The 15,849-nt window shown below is 38.4% G+C and overlaps 1 protein-coding gene across 7 annotated transcripts; it reads right to left on the bottom strand.

The window, feature by feature from the left end:
* Positions 1–730: 730 nt before the first annotated feature.
* LOC133921718 (uncharacterized) lies at positions 731–7,676 on the bottom strand. 7 transcript variants are annotated; one of them, XR_009910315.1, is made up of 10 exons: positions 7,140–7,667; positions 5,404–5,960; positions 4,801–4,903; positions 3,387–3,467; positions 2,851–2,965; positions 2,273–2,361; positions 1,858–1,919; positions 1,654–1,750; positions 1,059–1,207; positions 731–839 (listed from the first exon to the last, which is right to left on the bottom strand). XR_009910315.1 is itself a non-coding variant. In XM_062366710.1 (10 exons), exons 2-10 carry the CDS (start codon positions 5,703–5,705, stop codon positions 1,157–1,159), a joined length of 708 nt encoding a protein of 235 aa, XP_062222694.1. In that variant the 5' UTR covers positions 5,706–5,960; positions 7,140–7,667; the 3' UTR covers positions 731–1,156. The 7 variants fall into 7 exon arrangements, 6 of the variants coding, with proteins under 6 accessions (XP_062222694.1, XP_062222692.1, XP_062222689.1 ...); XM_062366710.1 differs by having other exon boundaries at positions 731–1,207; positions 5,404–5,480; positions 5,673–5,960; XM_062366708.1 differs by having other exon boundaries at positions 731–1,207; positions 5,404–5,602; positions 5,673–5,960; positions 7,140–7,664.
* Positions 7,677–15,849: the final 8,173 nt, after the last annotated feature.

Genomic DNA, 15,849 nt, shown 5'->3' with positions numbered 1-15,849 from the left:
TTCTTAAGTGAATATTATGAGAATGTCTGAAAGTGGTAGCAGAACTTACCATCTCCGAAGTGGATAAAGAGTTGGTTATAGTGGAGATGAGGAGTGTATGTATGCAATATTGTGAGAAAAAGAGTTAAAAAGACATGTCTCAAATGTGACTGAGCTTTCTCAGTGGAGACGTAAGATATCGGTGGATATCTGAACTTCGGTAATAAATCATTTGTCTCTGTATTTCCTTCTCTTGTGCATTACATTGATTTAATTGCATGTATGATTATTTGTATACGCATTAAGTTAATTTTGTAAAATTTAATCTAGTTGTTTTTATGTATAGTTCGGAACATCTCTAAAATATACCCGGAAGGAACTGAAAAACCTTTGGTATTCAAAATCCAGCTCTCCTCACAATCAGACAGCTGAATAGTATGATAGTTTTTTCCAGTTGCCCTAACACCTGCAATATTTCTTTTCTTGAAACATGCTCACGTCAAGCGCTCTTCTGTACGTAATACATCCTCATCCTCATCCTCCTCAAAACATTAGATTCAGATTTCCTTTCTCTCGGGCACCGCCCACCGTCGGTCCACCACGGTGAAGATTCAGGACAAGAGGGCATCCCTCCGGGCCAACATCGCCTCTATATACACATCATTGGATCTCTGTTAAACTCATGCAGGGTTTTTCTATACATCCAGAAGGAGAGATTGCAGAGAAATAGGTAAATTGCACATGCATCACATACACACAGAAAGGTTGGTTACCTTGTAACTGACATAAAGGCTTTTCCTGCTAATCATTCATATCAAGTTTCTATGCTACACCTCTGTTAACATCGATCACCACTCCGTCTGGAGCAAAAGACACCAGGAGAAACCAAAAAGAATCAATATGTGCAACCAAGGTGCGGAAGACTGCAGATTACGGAAAACTCTCACTATCTCAATCATCACTAATATAAGCTCTCAGAGAAGGCAAGCTAGGCTGTTGTTCTTGAAGGTCATTTAATGAAGTGGCTCGCATTGCTTCTATAGCTTTCATACATTGGAAAAGCAGGATCTTTGTTTCACCTTTGCTTCTCCACGCAGATACTGAAGCAAATGACTCTCCGGGTATTTTTGATTAAACTACCGCTGAAAATTGAGCTGCTGCCCTATCTGGCAGTGGCCTACCATCCTCTTGGCTCTTCTTTCAAATGACTGCTCCCAAGAACTTGTGCCTTCAAACGAAAAATGACAAAGATATCAACAAAATCAAGAGTTCATATTGAATTTGGGTAAGAGAGTAAAAATATGTCAAAGAGGAGCATTCTTTTTATTTATGCATGCTGCCAATTGAAAACTGATGACGCTGATCAGATATTACAGAAAGACTAATGACTGTATCTTTTAAGTACTTCTTGAGTATTAGCTAACAATTTAAGTATCACCAACTACGCAACGGGTGTAATTTGGCAATGGCAGGACCAAGCAGAAAGTCAAGTCATTGCTATAAATGATTTTTAAGTGAGGAACTGGTGAGTATGCTACTTTGGCATGATTGGATCTGTATCTAGTATCTTCACTTCGGTACCTAATATACTGACATTCATGTACCTAACAATCAACGCAGCACCAGGGTACAGATTATAGGCATATTTCTACGGTCAAAGCAAAAGAAATTTACCATAGGAGCGCCAGAAAGTAGGTAACTAGCTAGCTTTTCATCCACCGAAATAGGCAATGGAGGCATCTTGCTCATTATTCCGGGCATTTGGCTCATGCTGTTTATTAGAGAGAGCTTCATATCAGAGATAGCTTCGTCACAAACACTCTTTCACACTATAGAACTTTGAGCCAATTTATATGCATAAAATGTAGTAAACTCTACCTTTGTAGAAGACCATTGATGTTCCTTCTTGTGTGACGGAAAAGATCAATGTTGCTCTGACCCTGAAAAGGATTATCAAGTTGAATTTATAACTAGTGCTGCTGTCCTGCACAGCTAAATCTTCCTACTGCTCATGACAATTTTTCAGAACATGTGCTCCCTACATGCATAACAATAGAAGATAGAAATTTGGTTTTTCTTTTTATCCAATGAGAAGTTGTGAGCAGCAGGGTATACATTTATTGGATAGCGTAACTCTTAGGCCTTACTTACACCTATCCGGTATGCTAGAGTTTTGTTACAAACTAAATTAAGAGTTAATCTGGGAGAAGACGTAAATAATTTCAATAAAAATAATGTCTTGAACTGAATTTCCCGCGAACTTAACAGATTGTACAAGAAACAAAACACCAACCTGTGATGTTAAAATATTTGCTTCTATTTGGTTGAGAAATCGAGCATTGTCTTCCAATATATTTAGCATTGCATGATCAAATTGCGAGTCTGCATAAAAGGAGCACAGACATGTTGTCATACGTTGTAAAAGATTGAATGGTCTGAAAGAAGCAAGACAACCTTGGTTTCGAACTTTTGGCCTATAGGGAAAGTCCATATGCTTATATTAGATACTACGAGGATTCTAAAACATTTAAAATATAACAAAATCTCAAATATGCTGAAAAAGTGTTGAATTTAATGGAATTAAGTATCCCTATGATAATTTTAGCATCAGAGTCAACATGAAGCTATGCAACGTGCGCTACTCTAGTTTTTGTTGTCCATAGTGCTAAATGGACAAATGCCTTACTAAGGTTTCGAGTTTTATGAAAATAAATTTTAAGCCTTCCTAAGAACACAAAATGGTTTGAAATATTTTCACTGTTGCCGCAAGCAAAGGGATACGATGTACATAGTCAATTACTCGATAACTTTATAAGTAACCTACCAACCAACTTTTCTTCCCCTAAAAAACTTTATAAGTAACCTACCAACCTCCAGATAGAAATCTGCTATTGTGTCTGGTGTTACACGACATAAAGGAAGAAGCTCTCATATCTGTCTGAACAAGAGGATTAGTAGCCCACGATGATGGCTCAGCCATTTTGTCCTGAGAAATAACCTTAATCAGAACCATTTGAAAATAAACTCATAAATATGAATTTAGAAAAATAAAGAAGTGCAAATGATGAGGTTGCATCATATATATTTCTCATCCCCTCTTCATTTTGTACAGTAGCACATTATGATGCATTTTCCTATTTGAGGGTTAATCTGGTAAGAAGACCATTAAATTATGTCAAGCGGAGGCCACCAGAGTAATAAGTGTGCACTTCATTCCATAATTTCCACCAAGACCTCAACATTTGTACATGCATGGACTGTGGTGGGTTCAAAATATATTTAACATCACAAAACAAGTCCAAGTAAAGACTATGTTTATCAGGAGTCATAACAGTAATTGCTTCAAGTAAGAGTATTCTGGTGCTAACAGGAGGCTGATACTTTACTGAAAATGAAAGGATGACTACCTTTCTATCTTTTATCTTTTTTCCAAGATAGCGTTCTTCAGGTTTCCGTTGTCTTGTAGCTTCTTTTCTCTGTGAGCAAATCTAATCATCATTACCACCAAAAATGAAATTTTTTAGAAAGGACGGCAGGAGGTCTGCCGATTTTATTAGACTAGGAGTAAAAGAAGGTTTACAGAGGAAAAGCGAGACAACTTAGTGCCAGAAAATTGAAGGACCAGTTCCGGCAAAAGGAAACTAAAAACAACCGCGCTGCAGCCAACTAAAGGGAAAACCACTGCTTAAAGCAACAAAGAACTCAAAGTCTGCTCCTAGCCCCTAAAGTGTGCGCAGAGCAATAGAGAACCGCTTCTTCCTTAATGGAACCCGCCACCTCAAATGTTGTTTTGCTCGTTGCTCGGAAAACCCTTGCATTCCTCTCTTTCCATATATTCCACCAGAAAACGAGCACAAGACCACCAAAAATGAAATGGAAAAGAATATTTGATGAAAAAAAATCCTTCATCAAATATCAATATGTAACTGAAAAAAATCAAATAAGATACAACTAAATATTACTCAAGCTAAAAAACTGGAGCAACAACCCTAGCCTCTACAACGGAACTTAATAAATATTTATTAGTGCCCCCCCCCCCCCCCCGGGGCAAAAATAAAAGAGTCATGGAATCATTCTTATTGGTTGCTGACAATGCCAGTTTGGTATGGTTGGATGTTATTCACTGAACAATCAACGCAAGTATACCATCTCGATTGTACTAACTAACAAAGTAAAATATAAAAACAAAAACGTTACATCCCTTCCAAGAGATATACATGCTCTTGAGTCTTGACATGAAACAAGAGCAGGGCAATTTTTGGCTGCAAACCTTTTTAGAAATACAGGTCAAGACACAGGTATTGCTAATAATGTCAAAAGTAGAGACTCTTCAGCCCCGCTAATATTATTCTAGTACACACTAGACGCATACAAAGGTAAGTCTATGGGGCAACAGCTCAAAAAGATACTTAAGAGGATCAGCTCAGATCACACTAACAGACCACTATAGTGATTTTTATAGATGTGGACAAATAAATGTATCTTCCGCATGATCTACTTTCATATACGCGGCACTGGTTTAGTGGAATTCTAATGATATCATCTTGAAAAGTCACAGAAGTATAAACTACTGTTAGTACCCATCCATAAGCTGCAGTGGGACCACATATTCCTTTCAAATGAAAATAATCTAGAGTGGACGAACATATTGCATGACTTTTGTAATTATCAGAGTTCAGGTTTAAATAATAAGGTTCAGATGTTTTGGATCTGAACTGTTAGCTACTGCAGAAGTTTCCTATGAAAATGTGGTTTGAAAACAACAGATTAGGAAACTTCATTCAGATGCTGCACAATAGATCAAACGGATCATGGACTAACCGCTGCCATCCACTGGCATCTCATGGCAACATCTCTTACTGTCTTGTCTGGTAACATGGCTGCTATCTTGATGTACTTCATGATTCCTGGTTCTTTTGCATACCTGACAATTTCATTAATAATGCACCAAAGGATGCAAGATTAGGAATGAACTGACAGGTAAAAACTTCAATAGAAGATAGATAAGATTTTTTTGTGACGAGCATCAGGTCTCTGCTTATTGGACCAAGTATCAGTAAAACGAATGAAACTGAAAAATAACTAACTTTAGTAGAAAAAGAGAGCTAATCTTTCCAAATTTATTCATGTAACATTTCCTTAGCAGAAATAGAGAATCTTCCTTTCATCAGGAGAAAAAAAAGACAACAGAGGTGAACTTCTGAATAGATCCAACCATTAACATGACAAACACTTACAGTATTATGAAATAATATAGGCATTTAGGTAGCACAAAATCATGTCAGTTTGGCGTCAATTTCCATGCATGGACATGATGAGACTGTAAAACGGCATTGCATTGCAAAATATAGGATAAAAAGGTCCGCTTAATAAGGTGAGATGGAAGTTGCTTCTTAATTCAGATAAAGTGGCAGTATAGCTTACTTGTTGAGGGCATCGTTCAGAATTTGCAGTTCAAGATAGGACCACTCCACAGCCATAGGTGTGCTATAGTTGATGCTCTGGCTAGAATCAGAAACCATGTTTGGTGAACCAGTGGATACAATTGTTGAAGGTGTAGTGTTCAACATCGCCATATTGCCATTAATTCCGCTGGAAGTGTCCAGACAAACTGGCATGGCTCCTGATCCACTGGTAATTAAACTCGTCTGAAACGAAACCACATGTTGGTCGCAGAATGAATGTGGAAATACCTCATAGTGATTAGGATCTGTTGACATCTGCATGCCAGACGAAATTCTGCACTCCCGCTTCACCCTTATAGAAACAACATCAAGCTTCAGAAGAACACTTATATTTTGTTAATCCACCTTGAAACTTTCTTCTAAAATGAGGGAACTTCTGTAGCAAATGTTACAGTTCCACTGTGATGCAACCTAGATGAGCTTGGCATCCAGGGTTCCATAAACTCATCAAATTAACCATTGATGCCATCCAAACTATGACGATGATTTGCAAGAGTAACCTCCGAACTAAACTACCTACAGAAGACATTAAAGAAGTAACATTAGTATAATTGCTCCTCGAGGAAACTAAAGCACTAGAGGATTTGACAGCACACACGGCTGTATAATAATCACTGGAGCTAATCCAATCCAAAATAAACTTTCAGCTAGTGACTGAGGATCAACATTTCAAAGAGAAGCAATATTGATCAGTGATCACAACATAAACTCACAAGTAAGGAGCTTGGAGAAAATGAAAATGATAAGAGCCAGCACCATCCAATGCTCAATCATTTGTTTGAATCAAAATCTGATCACTTTTTTTTTTATGAAAAATCACTTTTATATTGTGGTCAAACGTCCTGGATAACTATTTACTTAGATGGGTCTTACAAGAAATGCCTAGCCAAAGCTGGCACAACTAGATGAAGTATCATTAGCACTATGAAAAGAACGAGTGCACCATATGAAATCATTCAGCCATCTTGGCAGTAGAAGACTATCTCAATCCTACTTTTAACAGAAAATGATCTATCAATACCATACCACTGATGAATTAACAAAAAGGGGAACATGCTCTTAGTAAATATCCTACAAACATCATAAGTGATAGACCTCAGAAACAAGTTATTGTGCTTGTAAGAGAAAGAACACAGGAGGTTTCAACCTAAAGAAGGCATCAAAACTCACACGAACAATCAAAACTTCAGCTTTAATCATGCTATTAACCAAATAAACCAAAGAAGAAACTAGAAAAAACCTCGGAGGCTAGGCTTCTGCACGGAGTCTACCATAACCAATCAGGAGACACGAGTAGACCTACAACAGAGGCTCAGAAGCGAGAGAAGCCGAACTCCAGCACGGTTGAGACCACAGGAACGCGTGAACGCATCAGGAAACAAGAGGGCCTTGGCTGTGCTTGTACACTTGACAAGCAACTAGAGAAAGACTTGAACGAAAAGGAAGGAACCAAATCAAGCAACGATGATTGCACGAAAGACGGCGGCCCCCAGGCCAGGCGCGGGGAGCACCATCCGAGGAAGGAACTCGCTTTCCAAGCCGACTCGGAGCAGCCCCCAAGCTTCCCTTCCACTAGGTCACGCAACCGAATCAAGAAACCCCTCACGAGCACAACCCGGCCGGCCCGATCCTACCGAATCAGGATCTTTTCCTGATCACGCAACCAATGCAAGAAACCCAAATCAAGAAAAGCACCTGGGCCAACGCCAACGATCCGTCCGTCCGTCCGTCCGTCCTCGCGGCGCAGCAGAAGCAGAGGAGGCCAACGTGCAGCGGCGCGATCCTTGCGTGAATGGTGTGTGAGCTGGCGATCTCTCCTCCTCCTCCGTGCCCTTCACCTTCTTTAAATGGTGCCGTCCAGCTTTGCGCGCTCCAATGGGAAGGCAGGAGAGGGGAAGGGAGAACGCAACCAAAAAGCGGCGGCCCCGCCTCCACCAAAGGCGAGAAACTGCTTGCTTATATGCGCTCAGAAAGGAAGGAGAAGACCAAAGCAAAGCCGTGCGCCAGTTCCACAACTTGCACCGCCAAATGGAAGGGAGGGAGAGCAGCTGAACAAGTGAGTGCCGCCGTGACGGCGAAGAGGAAGAGAGAGAGAGAGAGATGAGATATCTTAGAATTCAGCTCTAGGAGATGGAAACAGTGAGTAGCGCCCCGGATTCCCAAACAATTATTGCCACCCTCAACTACTGCTACTCTTCTCTCCCCTCGTTCTCTTTGTTTGGTTCTATTTTTTTTAAGAACCGGGAGTTTTATTAATTAAAGGTAGTAGAATTATAATTTTTGACGAGGAGTTTGGATACACGAGAAGGCAGGTCTGGTCGCAAAACTGTAGACCCACGCTCCTTTTGGCTAATGGAGCAAGCTCATGAGCCACCCTATTACATCTTCTTTACCTTCCTGATGTGTACTTATAAAGAGAATTCAATAGTTTTTTGATTTTAATGTAGAATAAACTTATGGAAGATCGATCCATTGATGAATCTATAAGGCCTTGGACCACTGCAACACAATCCGATTCAAATACAATCAGCATGCTGATCCATTCCATCAGTAATCTTGCTCCATCTAATGCTACGAGAACCTCAACTTCAATGCACTAACATAGGCAGGAAACAGACTCCATATAGCAACTAGTACTATTTCTCAACAATTTCTAATAAAAAACCACTTGTTGCTATTCCTTAACACTGAATCATAGCTGGTATCGTAATTTAGTTTTACCCACCCTTCTAGCGACGCTATCTAATACTTCCTCGGTCCAACATCCAAAACCGGCAGAGACCCACCAACCGGGTTCCACTTTTTCTAGTGAGGAAATAATCAAGTGCTCCTTCCCTTTCTTGCGTCTCCACTTTTTCTGCTTAGGTTTCTTCTCATCCCCCTCGCCTTGAATTGCTTTCCTGGTCACTAGCTTACTTGGTCCAATTGTGTTTTGTGGTGGCATCAGGAGCTAGGACATGACATCGAAGCTCTTTTTTAAGTTGAATGCGGCCGAGTATGGTGTAATTGCAAGTAGTGTATAGTAGAACAGGGGCATGTTTAGAAGAGTTTTTAGATTCGTTCTTAGACTAGAATTAGTAAAAACTCTGTCAAACAATAATTTGTAGTATTCAGTTTTTAAAATGATGTTATGTTAGTGATATTTTAAAATAAACTAGAATACGAGAGTAAAAAAAATAAGTTTCCTCTACTACTTTCTCACTGAATCAATTCTTCTATAAAACTTACCATATAAAATTACTTTTAGCTATATAATCATTTTTCTTACAAAAGAGTTTTAGAATTTGAATCAAGAAGTTCTGCCAAACGGAGCGGGGAGGCAAGGCGAATTCACAATGGTTGATGTGTTGTCGGTCGAAGTGGTGGGTGATCCAACTAGTAAGCCAGTAAACGAGACCGAGATCTTCTCTCTTCTCGCTTATCCTCATCCCAAGTGTTTGTATCATAGAAGTGTGTGTATATATCTGCTACTACTTGTGAAGGTGCGAGTTTGGCCCTACCTCAAAGACGTGGATCGGTGATTCCAAAGTGTCTGTCATATAATCTCTGTCAGGGTCAGTTCATAATCAACAATAAGATAAACACACACTGTGAAACATCTCAAAGCGATACTACCAATCACGATTAACGTCCGTACCTCGAGGTATTGACAGAAGAAATTAATCTATCTCAGATCAAAATCTGTTCAAGCCAGGCTGAAGCTGAACAGGACTAATCGTACTTTGTAGTTTGTAGACCGACCTGGTGCCAACTTAAGAACATGCGTAAGTAGCTATGACTGCAACTAAAGTAGCATATTCTTGTCTTGCTGAGCAAATCACAAATACATATACTAAAATTTCGCTGATGGACATTGGACAAGGCAGCTACGTGGGAAATTTAAAGGCTACAGAGTTCAGCCTTCAGATTTTTTTTTTTTTCCGTCAAGACCACTTCCATGTAAACGGCGGCACTAATTTTTAAGAAATCTGCTGATCGTGTTGATAGCAGGGTTTGAAAATTTGGCGGTCACCGATCAATAAGTATGATTAGCGAATTTACTGATCCGCGCCGATTTTTATAATACCACTGGTTTCGAATTTAAATTTAAAAATTCAAAAAAATAAAAATAAAAAATAATCAAAAAATCCTAAAAACTAGAGACAATTCTAGACCTCATGTGAAAAAAATTCAAAAATAATATCGTTTGCATCATATTCTATATGGAGGAAGTTTAAAAAAAAGAAAAAGTTGAAGTGTGCAACTCATTTATTAATTTATATTAACAAAAAGCTTAACATGCCAATACATTTTTTTATAGGACGTATCTTAAGAGGATCTTTGAAATTGGTTTTCCTTTATTTAGAATTTTATTAATTTCTCTATAATTTTTACAAAGCTCACAAGCAGAAAGTGAACATATTAAGAAACAACATTATAATTAAATTTTTTATATCTACCGTTAATTTCCTGCATAAAGTATAGTAAAGTAAACTAATAAAGTGGTTTTATTAAATTTGGAGGTATGATGGGTTAGTCCTGAATTAATCTAGTTGCAACACATTTACACAGTCTTGTATATTTAATAACTATTTCATGAGTTCATGTATTTTTTAAAAACATATGATCCTATAAGAAGACTAACAAAATTAGTTTCATGATTTTTGGATTAGAAAAGAGTTAACTATACATTTAACTAGGTTTAGCAAATATATTTTCTCAGAAAACATTCAACTTTTTTATAAGTATAAATATTTTTATCATGTAGATCATGTTACAAGAAAACCAACAAATTTTGTTGCACTTGATTTGAAGCTTAGATAAATTATTTATTTCTTTTTTCAAGGTTGAGCCATTTTTTATTTTTTTTACTTCACCGGTTAAGAAATACACTCGGTATATGTGGAAAATGAGGAAAAACTGGTCGATAAATGTTGATAAATGGTTAATTTGATCGGTTACAGATAGAATTCGATCGGTTAACATTCGATTGATTCGGTCTGAATTCCCGAATTATAAATTTAATTAAGTGAATTTTTCTGAATTCTTGTCGAAATTTAACAGGTTTTCACAGTAACTAAGTATTTCTGTTGGAACCGATTTTTGAGGTCTAAATGAATTTGTGAACCTTGGTTGACCGTGCTTGATTGTTGCTTGCATCTCGCGCAGTACTACGCAGGATCTCGACGCGTGCTCCCTCTGACACATGGGTTTGCTCAGCTGCAGGTATAAAATACCAAGCTCAAGAGCCGCAAGGTCTGATTGTATAATTCAGGTAGAAACGTGCAAATGCTTCCACTTGCTCTTTTGTCAATTCTAATTAATCCCACATTCACAACCTAATCGAGGAACGTTTTCATGTTTTTATACTTTCATTTTTGAAACAAAAAGATGCCACATAAAATGATAAAAATACATATAAATGGAGCATTGCAAAGGAACTTTTTTCATCAAATAATTTAGGTTCAAAATAATTTTAGAAATTATTACACCATATGAGATGAATATTAGTGAATTTTTTTCATTTTTTTAGAATTTTTTTAGGCCTTAAAATTTTCTAGAATTCCTTAAGAGTAGCCCTCGTTGTAGATTTTTATTTTTAAATATACAAGTGATATTGAGTATAGAACTTACATTATTTTAAACACGATAACCTTACTGTTTAAATAGAAAAAGAGAAGAAAATTTTAGGAGAAAGGATACTGTTTATCCGACCCAGTAGTCAACCACTCGGTGGCGAGGAGTCACGGACGAAACGGACGGAAGCTGACGGCTTGTCTGGCTGTTTTTGGGATCGGATCATCCCAAATATAAAGGAATATTCCATGAAATTCAAAATTCCCATTCAACCGGAGTCATGCAATGGAACACGGGAGAGCACTTGGGAATGAAATTTTATAAGATCAGATTTTTTAAAAGATTTTTTTTAATATGACATATATCATTATCTTTCTCTCTTACACGTGTCAATCGTTAGATCAGTAGAATAATAATATGAATCAGAATCTCATTGAGATCCTTTTTAAAATCATATAAAATTTTCTTTCCTGTTTATTTGAATGTAATGATTCGATCTACCCTCATACAACGAATCGAACACACCCTAATATATCCCCTACCAAAGAAAACGCGACATAGTTTTAACAGAAATCCTCACACATAAGACTGCACGCACCTCTAAATTTTTTATTTGCCAGCTAATGTAATTATGAGTTTCTGACAAATGATTTTGGTTTCCGTTTTTTCAAGGAGAACTATGTGTGGAGAGAAAGAATTTGTCTTATATTAAGATATATAATATTTTTTAGAACAAGCTTGTCTCAATAGTTAGTATTTATTAGGAATCAAATGGTTTATTGTGTGTCTTATGAATATGACTGTTTTTCAATGTTAGTTGATGTGTCCGTCGGCATCGAGACGTTTGTGATCATTTTATCCATCTTCAAGCTACATACTTGGATCTTCAGTAGACGTATATGATCACTTCGTGAATCTTAAAGTTACATATCTCCGGTCTTCAATATGTATTGTATGAGTATAGGGGTATGGCGATGTAAATATATGTATGTGTTTACGAGTTATAGTGGTATTTTAAAAAAATAGATATATAATATACTTTTCATTTGCAGTTATCAGTAGTACTTTTCATTTGCAGATACTATATAATTCGAGTCGTAGCAGGTAAACCTGGAGAATTTAGGGACAGCCATTGCCGACGAATGGATGAGCGCGTGAATGCTTTCTTTTCTTTGCAGCGTTGGAGACTTGGAGTTCTGGTCTGGATCACAGTAACAGTCCTGCCTGCTGCACAAGCCACGCGTCGCCCATGCAAAATTGGCAGGCAGGCAGGCAACCCGTACACTAATTTCTGTGAAGCTACCGGCGAATTGTTTACCCGCTGCTCAGGATATGGATGGACGGACGGTCAGCCGAACTACCACAGGGTTTAAGGAAAACGAAAGGCCGGATAGAAAACGTGCTGAAGAATGGACCGAAATATATATTCTTTCAAAAAATTCTCTCGGTTGAGTTCAGCTGGCAACCATGCTTGCGTATGTGGAGTACTAAGAGAATTATGTATTACTCAACGATGGAGAACCGTGCAAATATATCAAAATAAAATGGAAATGACTAGTATGTGACTTTTTCTTCAAACTGGTAATTCGCATATGATTTATAGGTGAATTCCTCATTCGCCACTGCTAAAATCCTTAATCCTCGATTTACTATTAACACTAGGCACTAGCGATGGTAAATCTAGGATCAAGGAGTTTAGCAGTGGGCGTATCACTAACATAGACGATGGCAATCCAGGAGTAAAGATTTTAGCGGTGGAAAATGAGTAATTATCCTTGGATGATTTATGCTTCAAGTATGAACCCTTCAATTTAAACAATCCTAAATAAAAATATCTACCAACCAAGTGCAACTTTTTTTTTAGCAAGTGAGATAATATTTTGAAGGATCTAGATGACTGCCTAAAGGAGCTGAATATATATTTTTCTAATTATTATTACAGAAAAGTTCATCAGTGCCAATTTAAAAATGTCATCAGTGACGGTTTTTAAACCAATATTAATTACTCGGTATTCATAGTCTATGAATTTCATTGCTACTTTAAAAACTGGCACTGATAATAAGTATCAATGCCGGTTCATAACAATGAACATGCATTGATACGAAGACTATCAGTGATAGTTTATAGGATAAAATGGTACTGATACGAAGACTATCAGTACTATTTTTTATCATGAGCTGGCACTAATGCCCCCCTCCCCCCTCCCCTAATCTAGTTGTTCCCTGATGCAATGCACTATGCAAAATGAAAGCTACCAAATAAACTTGATAGAATAATTGCACAATGATCTTGTAGAAGAATCTAAACAAATTATTATTACTCTGTATAAAATTACTCATGATTACACACATACTCATAATTATACTATAAATCTTATTATCAATCTATGTCATGCTTCCATCAAAAGTCACTAAAGAACAAAAGGAAAAGATTGTACAACAGGTAGCATTTGTATTCATATCTCTCTCCACAAGCATACTATCATAGTTGTCCAGCATTCTTTCCACAACGGCCTCCAACCTTGGATCCATTATTTCTCCTTCCTATGTAGCTTGGAGCTCGATCTATACAAAGTGCATCTTCACATGAAATTCAGTTAGGCAAAAATGTAAAACAAATATGGAAAGGTAAATTGAACTGGCTTTGAGATGAACTAACAGTTATATTTAATTGATCCCAAAAGCAAACTCTAGTATACAACGTATTCAACCGCACAGACATGTTCCAGAGGAAATAACATAGCTATGATTGATACAGTAAAATCAGGGTAAAAAAGGAGCCAAAGCATGAGTCCATAACAACTCTGTGTTAGCAAACAGAAATCTTTTGTGATACAACAACAAGCAAGTACAAGATGTGAACTAAGCAGCAAAGGCTCTGAAATTGGCTCCAATGTCCATCAATATAAACTAAAGTTTAGAATAATTCATGTCATGACCATATAGCAGCTTGATCCTTGCTCAATTACCAGAACAAGGTAGCAATTTCTGCTCTGTTTTTCTTTTTTCCTTAGGGAAGGGTTACATAAGGCATATAGTACAGCATTTGGGTTGCAAAAAGGAGTGAAAGAAAAGCTTTCAAGTAGACAAATTTTAGCAACAGGTTTTTTACTTGCACTATGATATATGTGTCCACATTGTGCTAGAGGCATCTCCAGAAAATAGGGTGAGCGCCAAGTAGAAGACTTTCAATCAGGCAATCAATCTCACGTACAATCATCAATGCTAAAGCTCAAAAATAGGCAAGTACCACCATTGGCAAAACATAGCGCTATATACACCAGACAAGCATACCACTATACCATTCCACATATATAGTGCTTCTGACAAGATAACTAGACAAGTAATTGCCCAAAATAAGAGCACCGGCAACCTACCTATTTCGATTCTTCCCAGTGGTAGAAGAGAACGAGCCACCTCTTGCAACACATGGAATCGATTACAAGCAAGCCTCGGTTCCTCACCATCACCAGCAAATGAAGGAATCGACCCTGAGTTCGGGCTGATCTCCACCCCCACGCCAGTCCAGTGCCAGCAGAGGGCAGGGGCAAGAGGAGAGGGATGCCAACACCTCCCATGGCGACCTCGAGCCCTGCGGTGGCTAGCAGTATGCATGGCGGCGTGAGCAGGACCGGGGCGGCCTTGTCGCGCATGCGGTGACTGAGGTATGACGCCACGACAGGGATCAACAGCAGAAGGTGTGGACGCTGGTGGAGATCTCCAGCCAGAAGGTGTGGACAAGGGAGTTGAGGCTGGCGAGCGTGTGCAGCTTGAGCTCCGGCACTAGGGAGAGAGGAGATGAGAAGAGGAGAGTTCAAGAGAGGGAGGAGATAAAGGGGATCGGAGTGAGAGAGAGAGAGAGAAGAGAGGATGAGGAGAGAGGGGTGCACGACGCAGAGGAGATAGGAGAGAGCGGACGTGAGGCTTATGAGCTAAAAGTTTATTGAAGTGAATTTTCGGGTCCGGACTCATATCAGCGTCGGACATGTTTACGAACCGGCACTGAAATATTAGTGTTAGTTGGCAACTAGAACTGGCGCTGATAATAAGAATAAGTGCCTGTTCAACATGGCTTGATCGTTAATTGAGCTCATAATGTTACAAACCAGCACTGATGCTTCATCAATGCCGATTTGTGCCTAACCGACATTGATGGGGCGACATGGATGATATATTCTGTTGTAGTGAGTTTTCCTCAAAACAAGCTAAAACTTCATTTTAATGAAATTAAAGCTACTCTAAGGCAAGTTATATGATGCAATATAAGAACTTGCAATAAAGTAATAAAATAAAAGAAGTAACCAAAGACGAAGACAAGATAATGATGTTCCTGAAGTTCGGATATGTGAAGGGATTCTACATCTCCTTTGAGGGGCTCGATCATACTTGAGTCGGGTCTCTTTCAACTATTTTCCTTCCGAGACTGCACAAAGCATTCCCCAGCTTCCTTGTCTTGTGGAGGCGAAATCCAACCTTCACAATCCTCCTCACGACGCATCACAAATGAGTCAGTAGCTCGTGAGCAACTCCTAGCCGTCTAGGACTCACCAATCTCCAAGAGAAACAAATGCAAACGGAGAAGCTCAAGATGAACCCTAGTGTAAAAAATGGACTCTTTTCTTTCTAGCACTCAATCTCTCTTTTCAAATCTCTCTCTAAAGATGAATCACTTTTTAGAGAGAGGAGATGAGCTTTTGCTTCAGATGCATGCAAATAAATTCAGCAATCCAAGAACCTAGAGTTCTCAAATTTTTGACAGCCCGACTTAATGGGAAGTTTGATATACCCATCGGAACTTTCGATTTCACTAAGAAGCTTTTGACCCGGTGTCTGTGTTGTGAATTCTCTC

This window comes from Phragmites australis, chromosome 6 (assembly GCF_958298935.1).
Source record: "Phragmites australis chromosome 6, lpPhrAust1.1, whole genome shotgun sequence".
NCBI lineage: Eukaryota > Viridiplantae > Streptophyta > Magnoliopsida > Poales > Poaceae > Phragmites > Phragmites australis.
Note: the sequence above shows the minus strand (reverse complement) of the source record. Positions and strands in the feature narration are given on the sequence as shown.

Bases quoted from the DNA above. Each gene is read 5' to 3' on its own strand.
- LOC133921718 (XM_062366705.1), bottom strand. From the start codon at position 5,705: ATGCAGATGTCAACAGATCCTAATCACTATGAGGTATTTCCACATTCA. The intron at 3,468-4,800 runs GTTAGTCCATGA...AATGATGATTAG, and splicing joins GATGCCAGTGGATGGCAGCG to ATTTGCTCACAGAGAAAAGA. The intron at 1,208-1,653 runs GTAAATTTCTTT...TTTCGTTTGAAG, and splicing joins TACTTTCTGGCGCTCCTATG to GCACAAGTTCTTGGGAGCAG.